At 39.6% G+C, this 19,562-nt stretch overlaps 1 protein-coding gene across 12 annotated transcripts in view; it reads right to left on the reverse strand.

Annotated features, from left to right (window-relative positions):
- TPD52L1 (TPD52 like 1) overlaps positions 1-19,562 on the reverse strand; it is a 112,439-nt gene that overhangs the window by 52,069 nt on the left and 40,808 nt on the right. Inside the window, exon 1 of one of the 12 annotated variants that reach the window (XM_032274878.1) lies at positions 10,321-10,387. The exons of 10 other annotated variants lie outside the window; for them this stretch is intronic. Coding sequence is in view for 1 of the 2 variants with exons in the window: in XM_032274874.1 (XP_032130765.1) it covers positions 4,783-4,801 (19 nt within the window). In the remaining variant the exon portion in view is untranslated. Of the gene's footprint in view, positions 1-4,782; positions 4,804-10,320; positions 10,388-19,562 lie in introns of those variants that run through there. One more of the 12 variants, XM_032274874.1, reaches the window with a different exon arrangement.

A 19,562-nucleotide genomic window follows, 5' to 3' on the forward strand; every position in this document is an offset into this window, starting at 1 on the left:
ATCATATTCCCAGGTGCCTGAAGAGCCATACAAGCAGAATACAAGGCACTGCATGTTCCTTCAGGCTTCCATACACCAGACATGCCAGATGCCTCCTTAGCTAGGACAAAGGAAAAGGGGATCTGAAAAAGGAGAAATATGAACTAGAAGATAACTTTGCCAGGGAAATGAATAATATTTAAAGAGGTTTTTAAAACAATTGCATTGGAATGGACTATGCCTAATTTTTTTTTCCCACTACTCAAAGCCTTGGTGCTCATGCCCACACCAAGTATAGGTTAAAAAAAATTGAGCAGATATACATATACCAAGCTGTAGAGTCAATACATGCTGCCCCTCGCTGCTGGAATATCTGGCACTTAAAGACAGACATTTTACTCTTTCACATGCAATAAAATATATGGAATTGTTTTAATAAAGATAAAAAATAATCATAGATCTGATTATAATGCAGTAATTGCACTTCTCCATTGGCCAGGTGAGGTCTGTGGAAAAGTAGGCCTTAAAGTATATGTGAAATGTTACCACGTGCCTATTTTCACTATACCTACAATTAGCCAGTGATGACTCCATTTAAGTCGCCCATGCAGAGCTGAACAACAACACGAATTGAACCAGCTCCAGCTGAGAGGTCGAAAGGGTCACTGCTCTGCTCCCAGCCTTGCTGATGAAGACCTGCATTCATGGGACCTGGGTCTCAGTCCCAAGTTGCTGGGCTTTAACTTAAGCTAGTCTGGCTCCAAAGCCTATGCTGCCCTTCCCTGTCTTAAATCATTTGAAGGATGTAGGCAAAATGTTGGCAAGTATGAATCAAGAGATGAGCTTTAGATTAAAGTGCCTCCTTCAACCTTGCAATGAAGTCACTCATTGGCATCCACACACTTACAGCACATGCCGGCAAGCACTCCTATGGAGCAGGTGATGGGTTTACGGCCATGACTGAAACAATACAGAGGGCTGAGAGCTAAAATGATCACAAACTATGATTTTGCATCAGTGGCCGTATCCTGCATTGTTGGCAAATATGTAAAAGTTACAGAATTGCTTTTAAATAGTAAAATAATCTCGCACTGCATTAGATAATTAAATAAATTCAACTGTAACCAAGCAAAGGGAGAAAAGCATACACTTTCAAAAAGAATACAGAATTGCCCTAGGACTTAATAAAAGAAGGAATGCAATAAAGTGGCTTACATGAAAATTTTCCATGCTTTAAATAATAGATTTAAGACCGTAATGTTTATTACTTAATTATATTTTCTTCATGATGTTTGGTAAAAATAACCTCAGGCATTCCTTAACATAAAACTTCAAACTATCTACATTTATTCCCCACGGGAAAAATTATTGAGCTAATCGTATTACTGTTGGATTTATGAATTATCTTTAAGTGCACAAAAAATCCAACACAAATCAATTCTAGATGGAAATTAAAGACATAAAACAAGCTTATATTTTAGAATCATACTTTCTGTGAATTTACTAAACTTACCACATTAACCTAGATATTCTTTCTTAAGAACTTCCAACATTAAACAGTATGCTTTTCCTTCATTTGCTAACAACTCATATCTCACCTATGATTGAATCAGGTGTGTAGTAGAAAGGTCTTTAAGTATGTTTTTTTTCCTGTTGCCCTGAAGTTTTGGCAGAGGCTTCAAATGCCAAGATCAATACCACAGGAGATGTATATCCCCACATCCTAAAGCCAATGCTTGAAATCTAATGTGTGAACCCTAATACGTGACATGCTGAAACAGATTAAAAGTGGTTCTCCTGGCCAGGGGATCACCTACTGAACTTTTGAGAGTGGATGAGAGTGGAGCAGGGAAATCTGCATACACAGATGAGCAATCATAAAACACAAGTCACACTCTTACCTCCCAGAGATCACCACTGCAACACCCATGCACATTTCTCTGGATCTCTTCCTACATATTGCAGTACACAGATTTTTTTTTTCTCACATTTAACATCTTTGAAATCAGGATGGCAAGCCAGGCGCGATGGCTCACGCCTGTAATCCCAGCATTTTGGGAGGCCGAGGTGGGCGGATCACCTGAGGTCGGGAGTTCGAGACCCGCCTGACCAACATGGAGAAACCCTGTCTCTACTCAAAATACAAAATTATCCAGGTGTGGTAGTGCATGCCTGCAGTCACAGCTATTTGGGAGACTGAGGAAGAAGAATTGCTTTAACCTGGGAGGCAGAGGTTGTGGTAAGCTGAGATTGTGCCATTGCAGTCTAGCCTGGGCAACAAGAGTGAAACTCTGTCTCATAAATAAATAAATAAGATAAATGAAATCAGGATGGCTTTCATAATCAATTATGTCTTGCCATTAATTAACAGCATTTTTTCTTTCTGAGTGACATATAAAACAATGGGCATTTTACATCTTTAACATATATATTACATGATAGATAGATAGATCCATATATCTAAAAAGATATCACAGTATTTTGTAACTTGATTTTGTTTTCAAAAAGCCTTCTCCTGTTATCTTTCTCATCTCATCTAAAACCTGACCATATCAAAAGTTCCCAATTGGTCCCATAATTTATTTAGAGCTAGTTTGCCCAAACCAGTATCCACTCCAAAACTACATACTTGCCTAGTCATGTGGCTTACGTGTCTTTACCTGACTGATGACTCATGGAAGAGGCCTGGCTCTGTCCTGCAGAATTCATCCTGAGATTTTACTTAATGATCCATCAGGTGATTGCAAGACAGTATAGTGATATCGGAAAGGGTATAACTTTTGGGAACAAACCAATCTCAGGAAGAATTCCAGCTCCAACCCTTTTCAACTTTGTAACTGTGATAGTTGAAATGTCAGTCTTTTCACCTGTAAAATGGGAATAATAATGCCTACCCACAAGAATAAATTGTGAGTGATTACAGTTTCGCAAAATGCCCAGCACAGTGTCTGCTGTATAATAATCAGTTAGCACATTAGCTCCCAGTCTGGTCATAAATGAGTAACATTCTTCCTTGATCAGAATTATTTATAAAATTGAATCCCTATAGAAGAAAAAACAGAAACTATTATTCTGTCCTCAAGAAGCAAAAACATTTCACTGTGGTGCCACATGTATCTATCTATCTATCTATCTATCTATATATAGATAGATAGATATGCCTTAAGTAACTTCAGTATATGGTAGTCCGCAATTACATACAAAGTGAATGCCTTAGAGAAATATAAACCCACAGGCCCATGCTTAGTTTCTTATTCTAGTTTAATCTGTCCAATCCTTAAAAGGGAGCCCTATGTTCATTTGGTATTACCTTCTCTGGCTACTGCTTAATGGACTGAGATGGGCATCTGACCCAGAGGTGTTCTCTGGATTCCTCTCTTGGGATTTTGAGCCAAGAGACACAGGACAGTTAAGGCAGTAAGATTAAGGGAGGTATTGGTACGACAGCAGTGTAGGCCTCACTGTTCCTCTGAGCTCCCTTAGGTCATGTGTAAGTTCATTCTTTCATTTATTCATTCAACAAACATTTCTTAAGAATCTATTAAGTACTGTGCAGGTCTCTGAGCTCATCAGAATTTATAATTTGGCCTGGCCTGAGGCCTGATTATTTGACTTCTCCTGAACTTCCTTGAGTTTTCTCTTGATCCTTAAAATAAGCCTCATTTTTCATTGGCACTAGTCTGAATGTCATGTTCTTTTTTTCAAAGAAGAGCTGAGTTAAACAGAGACTAATAATATCATAGAATTCAGGTGAAAGAGAGATCATTATGAACTCTCTACCAAGTTTCATCTCTGTGACTTCAATGACTTGCCATGAACTCAAATTAAATTAATTAGAAATTCAATAAATTATTTGTTGCCCCAATCAGGCTTCCTCTAACCCTGTAGAGGTCACTGTGTCCTCTGTACAGTTTTTAAGATCTTGTCTGCAATAAATGGTCTAGGAGTCTAAACCATACCTGAACAATATGACAATTTCCTTCTTTGCTTTCCCTGAGCCCAGCTGCCTTCACTCTGAAGAGGGCCAGGTGTAGGGCACTAGTGAACAGGCCACGCAGTGCCCCCAGCACACTTCAACACCGCGGCATTGTTAAGGCATTTGGATTCTCTGAGACAGATGGGGCTGTAGCTACCAGTTGTTGGTCTGTGGTCTCTATTTGGATTCTGAAGATAGGTCCAGTAATTAAGGTGAGGACTTTCCGTAGTTTACCTGGAAACGTTCTCTACATGCCTAGAGAGAAGTTCAGGGATGCTGGCCCAACCACAAGAGCCAGAGACCCTTCTGGGACTATAGTGAATATCCCTGGAGAGACCAACCAGGAATTTCCTGGAAGTGAGGATACAGGACTGGTTTCCTGGAGTCTCCTGAAGCTTGGTGTAGACCCCATGACTGTGGGTTTGTTTTTAAGCTACATTCTTCTTCATCTGCCCTGAGAAATGCCAGATAGGCATTCTCTACTCCCATGTTTGAGGCTGAGTTCAATGTGCCTCCTGACCCTTCATGGCTAGGGCCTTCTGAGAGCATAGGCCAACCTGGAACCCATGGTTCCATTTGAGTCATATGGCCATATGGCAACCAAGGGTTATATGTCTCCAAGTTGATGATAGGAGTCACTAGGGGTTAACCCTGAAGTCAAGGATCTAAAACAAGTTGGGCTTCCAGACACAAGGCCATGTCTCGGAAATAAATAAAGCTGTGTCAGAGGCACATGGTGGAGAAAAAAGATTTTGAGACTCTGAAGACAGTGCTCAGCATTGCTTGCCTCAACAGCTCTGCATGGCTTCTACAGCTTTGAGCTGCACCTTGGGCCTGCCGGCTCATTCCTGCTTTTGGGATTGAAAGGCTCTCTTCACTGGTATAAGGGCTCAGGACCCAGACTCTCCCTGGGAGTGCTGTCACCACACAGCACTCTCTCAGCACCTGGCCCACTCTCAGGCATTCGTGACTTTCTCTCCTGTGTTATGTCTATTTGATTATGAGTCTTAACTCCCTTACTACAATGTAAGCAAGTGAATGATAGAAAATCAGTTTTGTTCACTTGGAACCTCCACATGTCCTAGCATGAGGGTCTAAGGGCAGACCACAGCTAAGGGCAAATGTGCCTAGAGCCACCAACAAGAAAATGTCTCTATAAATAGTGACCCAGGATCAGCCACCTGACTGTCATACTAAAGTATGCCAAAAAAAGGCATTAGTTGATAACAGATGTCAAGAGACTGAAAGGGTGATGCTCCCTCCTCCACCAGCCCTTTCTGGGAACTATCCATCCTTCTTAGAGGAACAGTTGCTTGCATCTTCTCCGTCAGACTGATACCCTCTGAGAGACAGCAGTTTCCCTCCTCTTCCCCATACCTAATCCTTTTTCCTCTATCCTAGGAAACCATCTGAGATGACTGTTTATTCCTCCCTATCCCCAGCTGAATCCTAGCAACATAGATAAAGAATTGCCAACAGGCTGCTCTTTGTTGCTCTCTAATGATACTTCTTGGCCTTGAGAGACATTAATGAGGGACCCAAGACCTTCAATTGCAACTAAGCAGCATAATAATCTACTGTTCTTAAACTTTGTTGAGTTCTTCTCTATGATTCATGCCAAAATGTATCCTGAAACTCAGACAAAGGATCTGCCCTGACTCTGAAACTATATTGAAAAGGGGATAACTGCTGCTACCACTGTGGGAACTTTCCCGAAGCAGCTGCTCGGTTACTCTCTTAAGGAAAGAAGTAGAATAAATGTATGTTTCTTTTTAACCACATGCTATGCTCCATGTGTGTTACATATCATATCTTGCCTCGTTTTCCCCAGAAACACATTAGGCAGGTGGCACCAAAGACTATAAAGGGTCTGAGATTTTACTCAACTTGCAAGCTAACGAGTTATTCAACAACAGTGTCATAGATGCTGTCAGAAATTTCCAGACTCCTAGATCAGAGACTCATGGCACAGCAAATTGCATGAACATCATGTTCCAGGGGTTCCCCTTGCTACCAAGTCCCATGGAGGGCGAAATGGAGTGACCTAGATGGATACTGCACATGCAATGGGTTTGCATCTCAGCTGAAGAACCCTGGGCTCAGTGAATCTGAGTCTTTTCTAACAGGCAGTAAGCAAACCTGCTGGCCCTTTGCTCTGGAGGAAGAAGCGAAACTGACTTCTGCTCTGGAGACACTGTCTCTGTCTTCCAAAGTTGTTCACTATAAACATATTTGAACAGATAGTCCAGAAAAAAGACCATCACTGTCTCTGCTTACAAAGTGTGTAGAAACACAAGAGATCTATGGAGAATCATCTTCCATAGCTGGTATTTTCTCATTTTCCAAAAAGGAAATGATGGTTCAGAAAGTTAAATACATTGCACAAACTTACATAGCTGATGAGTGGTGAACTTGAGATTTTAATGCAAATCTGTTAGGTTACAGAATTCCTGCTATTTTGACTTGACCACAATACCTCATGCAGAAATTAGACAGAAACTGAAATGTCTCCCTATCCCACCCAAGACCCCCATTGAACAATCTGGGCTGACCGAAGGTCTAGGTCAGAGCTTTAATAGCTGCCGTCTCCCTACTTTGACCACTGGGAAGGAACCAGGGTGGCTTATGTCTCCCAAATTCTTTCTAATAGGCCTTGCTCAACAAATGTTTGTTGAATTAATCCCCTAAGACAAAAAAAATATATATCCCACACAAAAACAAAACAAAATCAAGTCTTCTTTATACCCTCTCATAATATCCGTCATGTCTGTTTGTCAATAACAAAAAATAGTTAATGTTCTTGATGCATCAACTCCAGGAACTTCCTTCTCTGAACAAACTCCCAGATTGCATGAGGAAAAATAAAATAACCCTTTAGTTTTCATTGCTATATGATGGTGATGTAGGCTTTCATCACCACATACTCAGACTACTGCAGTCTTAGCCAGATTTCATCTTCCTGCTTGTATTCTCGTTCCCCACCACCCAGTCTACACAACATTCAATATTTTGAACACATTGCTTTCATCATGCCAAAACCCAGTTCAAAAAACATTCAATGGGTGGATTCTCCATTGTTTCTGACCTAGATTTGAAAATTCTTATACAATCATTCAAAGTCTTCCATAGGTGATTCCACCTGGACTGCCTGTGATGTCCCTACCAAAGCCTCTAAGCCAGCCGGCTGTCACCTCAGTCATGTTCCATTCAGTCTTAGCTTTTAGTGCCATCTGTCACTCCAGAAAACCTCTTTTTTTTGCCAGGCCTGGTGACTCATGCCTGTAATCCTAGCACTTTGGGAGGCCGAGGCTGGCGGATCATGAGGTCAAGAGATTGAGACCATCCTGGCCAACATGGTGAAACCCCATCTCTACTAAAAATACAAAAATTAGCTGGGCATGGTGGCACATACCTATAGTCCCAGCTACTTGGAAAGCTGAGGCAGGAGAATCACTTGAACCCAGAAGGCGGAGATTGCAGTGAGCCAAGATCATGCCACTGCACTCCAGCATGGCAACAGAGTGAGATTCCGTCTCAAACAAACAAACAAACCTCCTTTTCCTTCATTTCTTTTCTAAGAATTCTACCAAATTGCCAACAGCACTAGAATAATGAGTGTCACATTCTGTGCTTTAATTTGATCTAAAATATTTTTAATCTCATATGTATACACATATAAAATTATACACATTACTAAATATCTTACCACTATATACATAGTATAAACTACATTACAAATTGCATTATAAATTGTACTAAGACACAAAATATTACCTATTACTATAATCATAAACACTTTATGAAGAAAATATTTCAGACACTGTCCTATAAACATTTATTGTCCTTCTGAAAATATAAAGAACACATGAGTCATCACTATTAATAGTACTGTTTTCCAAAGCTTTGGTTTCATTTAATAATGTGGCTAAAAAAAGAAATTATGTCTGTAATGCTTAGCCTGAGAATGTACTAATCAGTTGACTATAGAAGGAGTTTACGCCTTTCACCAAGAATTTTATTTGAAGAATAAGAATTTTATTTGATATAAAGTTCTGAAGTTGTAGCAGATTAAATTACACATCTCTTCCCTTTTTTTAAAAAAAAATGTTGCTTAGGTGACAATCCAAATAGTTAGATGCTGATTAAAATTGAATCTAGTCTCGAAAGAAAGATGTGGGCTGTCTAAAACCTAACTTGGGCTAAAAGTGGAAGTGACGTGCTATTAAATATAGAGATCAACAAATATGTGGAACTCTCTCCTTCCCTTTCTTATTTACCCATATGTATAAGGTAGCCATATTCTGACTGCTAGGAAAAATATACCATTGATATAACAATCTCAGGTTAACCGTGTATTATTGAAGTCACCAAAATTCACTGAAATATTAAAAATGGTAGAAAGTATATGGTACCCAACAGTTAACCAAGTACCACATGGTCCTGAAGGGTGGACAATCTTCCAGGAGCTCAAACCAATGAAAGGTTTCAGGCATATACATAAACCTAAATTATTATTTCTGTGGCCAAGACCTGACCAGGACTCCTACTCACATCCATGCTTAAGAATCTCAGAGAGCCTGAACTGGCTGCTTTTACCTAAGTCCTCCCTAGTCCCATCCCTAGCTTGTGTGTCTATACAGAATGCTCTTGAAGGCACTGGAAGCTGTGGAAATTTGGAGTGATGGGAAGGACCACCTGAGGTGATACTGCTTAGAGGCATGGGAGTGGCTGGTCATTTGGGACATCATTTCACTGGGCTAACTACTACAGAAAATGTCCTAATGTCCCTGCATTAAGACCCAGCTTTCTTTCTTTCTTTTTTTTTTTTTTTTGAGACTGAGTCTCACTCTGTCTCCCAGGATGGAGTGAAATGGTGCAAACTCGGCTCACTGCAACTTCTGCCTCCCAGGTTCAAGCAATTCTCCTGCCTCAGCCTCCAAAGTAGCTGGGACTACAGGCACATGCCACCATGCCCAGCTAATTTTTGTATTTTTATTAGACACAGGGTTTCACCATGTTGGCCAGGATGGTCTCGAACTCTTGACCTTGTGACCCATCCGCCTCAGCCTCCCAAAGTGCTGGGATTACAGGCGTGAGCCACTGCGCCCCACCAAGACCCAGCTTTTATCACTGTCATTACTGTACAAGATCACTCAAACTTTCAGGCCAGGGTCACCAGGTCAGCTGCATATTTGAGAGTTATCATACTCCAAACCTTCACTTGTGTTTTCTTAGGTCCCGAAATTGTATTCCACCAGTTTACACAATGGTGATTAGCCTCTTGGATGACAATTTCTACTAACAAATCTCCTGGGAGATTGATTTGACTAGTAGTAGACCAAATATCTTAAGGTAAATTCTGTACTCTTTTCCTTCCTCAGAGCAATATCTACTTGAAAAACTAAATGAACAGTAAAAGATTATTTGCTAAACTTTGTGGAGCATAAAAAGAATTTGATGACTTAATATCGCAGCACTTACTATGCTGTCTTTTAATTGCACAATTCATTGTCTTTTTTTCTCTAGATTTCTTCCTCTAGATTGTGAGATGCCCCATTCTTTGAATCACTGCTCCCCTGTTTATACCAGGTGTTCAGTAAATATTTGTTGAATAATTTAATTAGCCATCATGGCCTTAGATTTGTACTATTCAAATGCCTATAAATTAAATCTGATAACTAGCCAGGGAAGCACATTTCTTCTTGAAGCGTTGAAGATAAAATAACCAAGGCTTATAGCCAATGTAATGGTCATTAACAAGGGTAGCTAATAACATGTGATAGAGAAGTAACACTCAGCACACATCAGTACACCAGCTCTACTGGAACCACCACTCCATTTCTGTTAATACATTTTGCTCCTTCAAAGACTACATTAATCCCGAGTCTAGCTTTCATTCTATCAATGTTCTGCTTGAGTTCATGCCTTTATATGCTCAAGTAAAACAAATGCTAAATCCACAGTTTCTCAGAAAAACAATAAGTAAAGTGAAAAAGAGCAAGATGAATCAGGCTTTTCATTACATTGCAGGTAATACTAGAATGTTAGTTCCACTTGGTAATTAAAGACGCCCATAGCAGAATTTTATCCACCATCCGGACGAGTTGAAAACTGATGTATATCTGGGACTATTTGCAGGAGAAAGGTGTCTCTTCATGTCATCAGGACATAGTTGTGTTATATTTTCCAAGCTCCATCTTAATTTATGGTATTTAGAATATATCAATAAAAGGCAGCTCTACTTGACTGTGAATATTGTTGAAATTGTTTAAAAACCGCTTTAGAAGTAGGTCAAGAGAACAAGTATAGAAGACATCAGGCTTTCTGAAATGAAAGCCAGAAATACAGAAACTGAGGTTCCTTACAGAAACTTGTGGTTCCTCCACGGTCTGTGTAGAACTTCACTCCAGGGGGGCAACTTGATTCCCAACCAAAGAGTAAGCTGCTCAGCCCCGAGCTTTTATTCCTGACCTGAGGTCACATGGTCTTACACACACACCAACGGCTTCTGCTGTGTATTAGCATACCAGTGACCACGCTCAAAACCATGCAGACAAACAACAGCTCTGTTGTCAATGAAAAGATGTAAACTATGTATCACAAATCACTGCAGCTCCTCTGATCTCCTACATTGCAAATACAAGATTAAAGCATTTGGAATACTCTTCTTATTTCAAACCATTGTTTGCTACTCTTGAAAGGGACTGTTTAAAACACACAAAATAGATGCATTGTGGGTAACACTGAAAGCCAGAACCATAGAACTCCCCAGAATGTCACAAGAACACAACAGCCTCAAATTTGTGAAGAAAAACAACTAAACAAATAGGTATACAAAAAGAAAAACAAACAAACAAAAAATAGCTAACGTTCCTGATGGACAGACTCCAAAACTTCCTTCTGTGAACAAACTCCCATGGTGTATGAGGAAAAATAAAAACTACTGCAGAAATGGGTATAGACAGACTAAAAATAACCAGACCATCTAAACCTACAAATCATCCTTTTTCCTGCATCCCACCCTTATTTCCCAACACTATCCCTGACCACACAAACACATATTCAAATTCACATGTCATGGAACTGGAAAAAGGAAGCCAAACCTGACCAAAGATAAACCTCCATTGGGAGGCCAAGGCGGGTGGATCACCTGAGGTCAGGAGTTCGAGACCAGCCTGGCCAACATGGCAGAACCCCATCTCTACTAAAAGTACAAAAATTAGCCAGGTGTGATGGCGGGCGCCTGTAATCCCAGCTACTCGGGAGGCTGAGGCAGGAAAATTACTTGAACCTGGGAGGCGGAAGTCGCAGTGAGCTCAGATAGCACCACTGCACTCCAGCCTGGGTGACAAGAGTGAGACTCTGTCTCAAAAAAAAAAAAAAAAAAGAAAAAGATAAACCTCCAAATTTAACACCCAGCCTTATATTTTCACCCTAAGCAAAAAGGGAAACAGTCTCACTTCTTATATTATAAGAAAAATATAGGGTAATAAATTATTATGAATTCAAACTCATTAATAAAAAGTCACTCTTTTGAATTAAAATGAGACATAATCTCTTCTTCTCCTCCTCATCCTTCTTCTCCTCTCACCATGAAAAATAGAGCAGAGAACTGATTTTCCACTCCTTTATTTGGTTAGCTGAGTAGTTGTGAGACACCCAAGCTACAGCTGAGGGCTCTGGGACCAGTTTCTCATCTCCTTCAACTCCTGATGGAGTGAGATGAACACAACTGGGCATGCCTTGAGCTCGCTGGACAGGTCACATTCCATTTTAGGTCATTCCTTAAACGCTCACTGATTTTATAAAGTGCTGAGTCATCTTTTAGAGCTAGTTTAGGAAAAAAATTCCCTTGGCAATGGAAGATATTTTCTATGAGCACAAAGCAGGACAAAATGTACCTTTTTTTTTTTTTTTTTTTTGCAAGGCATGTTTTAATAAAGGGATAGATAGATAGAAAGAAAGACTTCCTCAGACAGGCCTGAGCTTTTTCTCTAATCTTGCACAACTTCAAAGCTATGGTGAGGGTTAGGGAATGATGCCATGATGCAACCAATCCAGGGGCCTGAACATTTGAAAAGCATTTTTCAGAGGTATAGATAGTCTTCCCTTTACTTTAAGCAAATTGGCTCAGTAACATTCACATTTCTTTAATGTCTCTCATCAACTCTTTAGCATTCCAAATAGCTGCTGCTGAAAATGTTCAGGGAAAAAAAAAATCCCTTTTCCTCCTGAAATCTGGGCAGCAAAATAAATGCTAAAGGAGATAGAAATACGTATTTCTGAGTCGTGACATGTTTAGCAAGAATAAAATATACAAGAATTAGAAAAGTTTCACTTAAGTCACAGACAAGAAAATACAACAGCGAGATGAAATATGAAAAGACGATTATCCTCACTAGTCATAGGGAAAGCACAAATTAAAATCACAGAGATATTGCTTTTTATCTAGGATACGTGTAGAGAAGCCAAAATGGCATAAGAGCTTGTGTCGGTAAGGTTGTGAAAAACTGGATCCTCTAACCACACACTGTTGGTTTTTGCACTGTGACGCCTGATTGGGAGCGCCTTTGACACCGCCATTCCACTTTCGAGAATCAGCCTCACAGAAAAAAAGGTGCAAACCTAAGGAAAGAGTCTAAATCATTATGGTAGTGCTAAAAAACTACAAAAACCTAAGCATCCATCAATAGGGCACTAGTATTCAAACATAATATGCCCACACTGTATACTATTTTTCAGTTATCAAAATTTGTGAAAATAAATATAATGCAGAAGCTGTTGGAACCCCAAAGCACTTTAAGCCCAGAGAAAGATGTGACTGTGATCTCAGTCACACATGGTTATAATTTCTGTTTCTCAGATTATACATTAACTCACTTTCTTATTTTTCTTGTTCTCTACAATGGCTAGAGAGAATTAAACGTCCAGGACAAAAATCTCCTGCCTTCTTAATGACCCTTGCTATACATTGACTTCCTCTTTGGTGCTTTGCTTTGCTAAGACCACATGACAGAAAACCCATGACTACTATACCTTCTGTAATGAATGTAAAATGCACCCTTTCCAAAAAGAAACACTGCCTATAAACCAATCAAATTGCTGTAAGTATGTGCCAACCTTGTCTGAAAACGAAATCCTACTAAAAACTTCCCTGTCTCTGACTATATAAATGAAACCTTAATTTCCCTACTTCAGAACGCTGACTCCATTTCTTTCGGGCTGGCGTGTTTGAGTTGGCTATCCTCACAATATGCACTTAAATAACCTCTCCTCAAATTGGATTCCGACCCTTCTGACTACTACAGGTTGACAAAATAATGAATTAGATTGACATGTATTAACTAAGAGGAAGTTTCATTGCATATTGTTGAATTCAAAAATAAGGGTGCTGAGTCATGTTTGCATCTGCAGCATTTAGGAGAGGAATAAAATACTATTTTTATGTGAACATAAATGTCCGTGCATTTGTATGAGCATGGAGAAAGCTGAGAAAGGATATGCACCAAATTGTTAATGTTGGCTGCTGCAAAAGGGTGAGGCTGAACAGGGAGAAGATGATTCAGTCTGTTATATTCCTCTGTACTACTTGACTGATTACAATAAGCACATATTTAACTGTTAATTTTTTAAAAAAAATTGTATTTACTCACTCTGGAGATAAATGACTACTGAGGAACATTTAAAAATTAGGACACACTAAATTATTCAAAAACCATGCATATCTTTTGTCTCTAGTTCCTGAAATCATTTCCAATATTTCAAATAGATTTTTTTACAAATAAAATACCTATGTAAATCTGTTTGCAGCTGGTACAATTACAGATAATCTTGAACACATTTTTTTAACAACTGACTGAATCTAGAGCTATTTTTTTAAATAGATTAAATGACTTTAAGAATTCATTAATGGAATTTATGGCATGCTGAACATAAAAGCAGGAAGAGGCCTATGTTTTCTTTAAAAATCCTTCCCAGATGGCAAACAAAGCTCAAAAATGAAAGTCTGCAAATAAGATGACTGAAAGAAGGGCTTAGCAATCAGTGGCTTTGAAAACACATGGTCCCTTTTAAAAAGTGGCACTTCAGAAGTTCAGCACAGTCAAGCAACTGTGAAAGGTAGCAATGACCCTGTGTCCCTGCTAATCCAATCTAGGCAGTGAGGTGATGAGCCACTGACTAAGGAGGCTTCCCCTAACGTAATGGAACAACATGGAAATACTATGAAAGTCAAGCTTTAAAACGTACTCTGAGACTCCAAAGCATTTTTATGTATTATACACATTTTTATAACTTAAATAATTTGTAAGTTTTTACCATCTTATTTCCTATAATTTGTGCTATAAGTGATCAATTCTAGCACATTTAATTTGTATATCACAGGCAAGCTAAACTTAATATCTCCTTTACTTTTATTTTGTTTTTTTGAGTCAGAGTTTTGCTCTTGTTGCCCAGGCTGGAGTGCAATGGCTCAATTTTGGCTCACTGCAACCTCTGCCTCCCAGGTTCAAGTGATTCTCCTGCCTCAGCCTCCCAAAGTGCAGGCCTGTAATCCCAGCTACTTGTAGTAGAAATGGGGTTTCACCATGTTGGTCAAGCTGGTCTTGAACTCTTGACCTCAGGTGATTCTGCCGACTGCGGCCTCCCAAAGTGTTGGAATTACAGGTATGAGGCACCACACCCGGCTTCCTTTACTTTCATATAGTAAAGGACTGAAAATAATTATTTCTATACGCAGAATTTAACATGTGACTTTCTCTTGATCCTACATGCCATGCAAATATCAATAATTATTTAGTAAATCATACAAGTCTAACAAAACATTTTTTATACTATATTATTGGTAAAAATTAAAACCAACAAAATCCAGCCTTAGGTTCTTCAATCTACAGTCCAATGAACAAACCGAGTCATTGGAATTATTTAAGTCAAAACTACAAAACCCATTTACTTTCTCTTGAGGATCAAGGAAGACTTTTCTCTCACCAGAATCAGATTTTATTTCATAGCTGGGTTTAAATTCTATAGGCTCTTTGGCTTTCTAAGTGCTGGTAGAGATCGGTAATGTAAATATGTTAACATGTTCATATTCCTAAGGATGAAGGAAAATCAGCTACCCTCATCTCATCTTGCTATGACCATTTAGCCGGGTTTCTTAGCCTCAGCACTATGGAATTTTGGGAGGGGAATTCCTTGTTACGGTTGTGGGGAACTGACCTGTTCACTGTAGGATGTTCAGCAGTGTATAATATGGCCTCTGCCAACTATATATGAGTAGTACTCATTCCCCCAGTGTGGCAATCAGCACTGTCTTGAGACATTGCCTGTCTCCAAAATTGAGCCATTGAGAATGCATTGAGGAAACTCTGCTCATCAGACACAAAGACAGCTGCATGCCATAATTTTGGCTGACACTTGTGTTCGCAATGTGTTAGGCACTGTGTGGAAGACTTTATGCACATTATTTCATATGCATCCTTCGTCTATAAAGAGGAAAACTGATGTTCACAGACAGAGAGTGGTTGAGCTGGGTTTCTCTGCTTTTTCTATACTCAAGTGACCGATAACCCCCAGGTGTCCCCTGCACTCTCAGCTTTGGAAGCTGGTCATGTGTTTGTGGTCATGTTTGTAAACAGATCTCCCTTACCCCATGCATGCAAGTATGTATGCAGAGATAGAACTGACTATAACTCTACTCAAGTGAGTAGAGATGGACAATGAATGAAAGACTTTGAAATTCTCCCATCTCTAGTAAATAGCTGAAAATCACTTTTCACTATAGGTTTCCAACACTATACAAGATGGCTATGAAGAAAATAGACACAGAAAACTCTAACTGCCTGAAAGGGTTTAGAGCACTATAAGAACTTCCCAACATCTGATGGCCTCTTGGGTTGTTCCTGCTGTCATCGGGAAACTAACTGCAGACCTCTGTCCCTGAAGGCAGACAGAGCTTTGGCTCCTTCTCTTGGAGGGCAAAGCAGAGTTCAAGATCACATGCAGAGCAGCCAGAGTGTCTTGGTCTTGGCTTGCAGCCCAGGGTACAATCCCAGTTCCTGGTAGTGCTTTGACTGTGTTGACCTTCCCAGATCCTGGCTGCTTATAATTTAACTGGAGCCAAGGACTCACTCAGAAGTCCCAGAGCTAACCGATCCCTTGGCCTGCCCCATACCGACCTTGAACTGCAGCATTTACCCAGCCTCTCCGGGTGAACTCCAGCAGTGAGCTGCCATTCATCACACCCTGTTGTAACATTCCCTCCCTCCCTCTTCTATTTCCTTTTCTCTGGAGATACTAGTGCCTCTGTTGTTTCAGGTACTGGACACCCAAATCCTTCTTTTAGACTCTGAAAATTGGATGGGGCAACCCCTCACCTCTGAGGCTTAGTGGGCTTCCCATTCTCTTTTGACTGTCATCACTTCAGCAATTATGTACACTCTGTTTGCTTGGTTCCTGCTCCCCATGGATAATTTGAATCCTTGGTACTAAAATGTAAGGAAAAGCAACTAGCCATGTGATTATAATCTTCTGAGGGTATACCTGAGTTGACAGAATCATTGAAAAGGCACTCTTGTTTCTGAAGTGTGGCCTAACCTTAGAAAGCTGTCAAATTTTATGTTATTTATAAATAACATGTTTGTATAACTGATTAGTACTTTATATTATATTCCACCTTGGGTGGAAAATAGACTTTGTTTAAAAAACTCCAGATTATTCTTCCTCTTAGAGTTTTAAACTCTACACTTTTCAAAAGAGTCCGTACTTCTGAGTCTGGCAAGCAGAAAGACGGGAGTGTCTCTTGATCTGGGGACAAACATTTCCCTAAAATTCTCCTGGCGGAAAAAGAACTCAAAATGGAAGTGAAAATGAGTTTCAGAAAAATAAGAAAAGCTCTATTTCTTGCACTTCTGAGTTTGCGAACTCACTGGATACCTGCTTGATATTGAACTAGATCACGTGGTGCATATGTGCAGTTTAGAGCTGTTAAATTAGAGAGAGGACAGACCTACCAAGATGAAAATGCAAAATGATTGAAGCGATTGGAGTTCAACATGATAACACATTAAACAGATTTTCATCTGGAAAAGGGGCATCTCCAGAGACTGTTCATACAAGGAGGCTTATTCAAAGGGAAAGGACAGCCAGCTCTTTTCTCAGCAAGCAAGAAGGCTGGGCTAAAATTTCAGCAAGCATGATTATGAGTGTGTTTTAGGGAATATTTTCAGGTTATAAATTAAATGTAGCTCTCCATGGTCTAGAAAAAGTTGGAGAAAAGCTTTTCTGACAACCCCAGTGGGAGATTTAGGACATGATTATTCTGATGAAAGGCACAGATCCGGCCAGATGTCTCTGAGTAGTTTTTCTTTTCTTTTTTTCCCTGCCTAATGATCTAGGAATATGACTACACTTTTGATACTATGGGAGAGGAATTCCAATGCCGGGTCTGCAACTAATTGGCTCTGAGCAAGATTCTTATTCACTCTCACCTCCATGCCTCATGTGTGAATAACGCTGACAGCATGTCATATTTATAAATCCGTAGACACTATGGTGGTAAGTGAGGTGGAGAGTCTAAGAATAGTCTGCTATCAAATACAGGAATGTAAGGAAAAAACAAAGTTCTATTTTTAAGGAAATTTGCTATGCAATTTGAATAGAATCTAACGAGCACCAAAGTATATACATTTAAGTTATTAAATGTCATGTGGTCTGCATAAGCTAACAGAAATCATAACTCGATAACCATTTAAATGTAGCCCATGTCTTAAAAATAATTCAGCGATCGTTGGTCTTGCGTTGAGATAGGAGCCAAGATAATAATTATTTAGACTACTTTGTATTTGTAGGGCACGTGACCAACGTTTTTTATACGTTAAAACTATAATTAAGCTTTTACATTAATGAAGCAGTAATTAAAACTTTGGAACTGCCCCAGGTGTTTCTGTGGCTAATGTAAGCTCATGCTTGATCTTGTTTTCTCTCTGCAGCAGTCACAAGGCTTAAGGATATAGGATAAGGATTTAAAAGAAAATATAAACAGTTTTAAAAACAGCCACAACTTCGGAAGCTACAGAAAGTTTATCTTCCCTTGTTTTCCTGAGTCTTTGATGATTGATACATTTGGAGCCAAATTTAAAGGCATTACTACAGTCCTGCTGAATTACAATCTTTGAGGTCAACCTTGCACATCTGTGTTTTGCTAAGCCCCACCGATGACACTGATGGGCAGCCCATGTCAAAACCCACTGATTTTAAATAATATAATATGATGTAAGGGGCACTTATTCTAGGTCCTGGAGATACAATGATTATCAGAGTAGACAGGGCCTCTGCTCTCCTGAAGTTTAAGAGACACGTGATGAGCAGATGAGCCACAACTGACCTGGCTGTGATTGCACTGAGTGACTGCGGACAGGCTTTGTCCCCATGCAAGGCCAGCAATGGTCTGAGAAGTCAGAGAAAGCCTAAGATGGGTCAGTGCACTTTGCCTTAAGAAGGAGTTGCTATGTGACACTCCAGAATAAAAGAAATTTCCAGGGAGAGGTAACAGCTAAGTCAGATGCCCTAGGAGTAAAAAATCCTGCTTGATACATCAAAAGATCAAAAAGATGCCTGTTGACTGGAGCAAGACGACAATGCAATTTGTTCAGTATTATCAGACAATTTCACCTAAGTGCCTTTTGCATAGATCTGAAGTTTACTTAATCTTATGCCACTTGAAAATTTACTCATTGTATATAAAGTCTTTCTCTCACAGATGGGTGACACAAAATGCATAAGATATGCTTCTTACCCCCAAAGGAATTAGAGGTTCTCAATGTACCCGATGTAAAAATAAATATGATTTAAAAGTTGTTGGAACCCTGAAGATACTTTAAGCCTTGAGAGAGATGTGATTGCATGCTGAGACACACAGGGTTGCGACTTTTGTTTGTCAGATTATAGAACAACTTGTTTCTTATTGTTCTTGCTCGGTACAGTGACTAGAGAGCCTTCACCAACAACAGGAACAAAAACCTGCCGCCATCTTAATGACGCTTGTTAGATTAACTTCTTCTTTCTTGTCCTGCTTTGCTTGGGCCAGATGACAGAAAACCCATAACTACTATACCCTCTCTAACAAACGTTAAATGTATCCTTCCCCCAAAGAAACGCAGCCTACAACCAATCAAATTGCTGCAACTGCGTGCCAACTTTGTCTGAAAAACGCTGTAATCCTGCTAAAAACTCCCGTCTCTGACTATATATAAATGAAACCTTAACTTCCCTACTTCAGAACGCTGATTCTATTCCTTTGGAGTTGCTGTTTCCAGGTGGGCTATCCTCAAACTTTACCCTTGAATAAACTCTCTCTAAGTCAGATTCTGACCCTTTTGATTATTTTAGGTTGATACCAACTAACTATAAATAAAAAAGAAGACATTAAATGCTTCAGCCAAGATCTGAACTATGGGCTATTAGCAGAAATAAGGAATGTTTAATTCCAATGGCTGATACTAAAGATCTTTACAGAGGTAACATTGCCTCACTTTGGTCTTACCAAGTAGGAAGCACATGTATTAAAATAAGATTTTTGACAGATAGAGGTGGGGAGCGCATCTTGTAT

Source organism: Sapajus apella, unplaced genomic scaffold (genome assembly GCF_009761245.1).
Source record: "Sapajus apella isolate SASKATOON/1434 unplaced genomic scaffold, GSC_monkey_1.0 scaffold6, whole genome shotgun sequence".
NCBI classification, from domain to species: domain Eukaryota; kingdom Metazoa; phylum Chordata; class Mammalia; order Primates; family Cebidae; genus Sapajus; species Sapajus apella.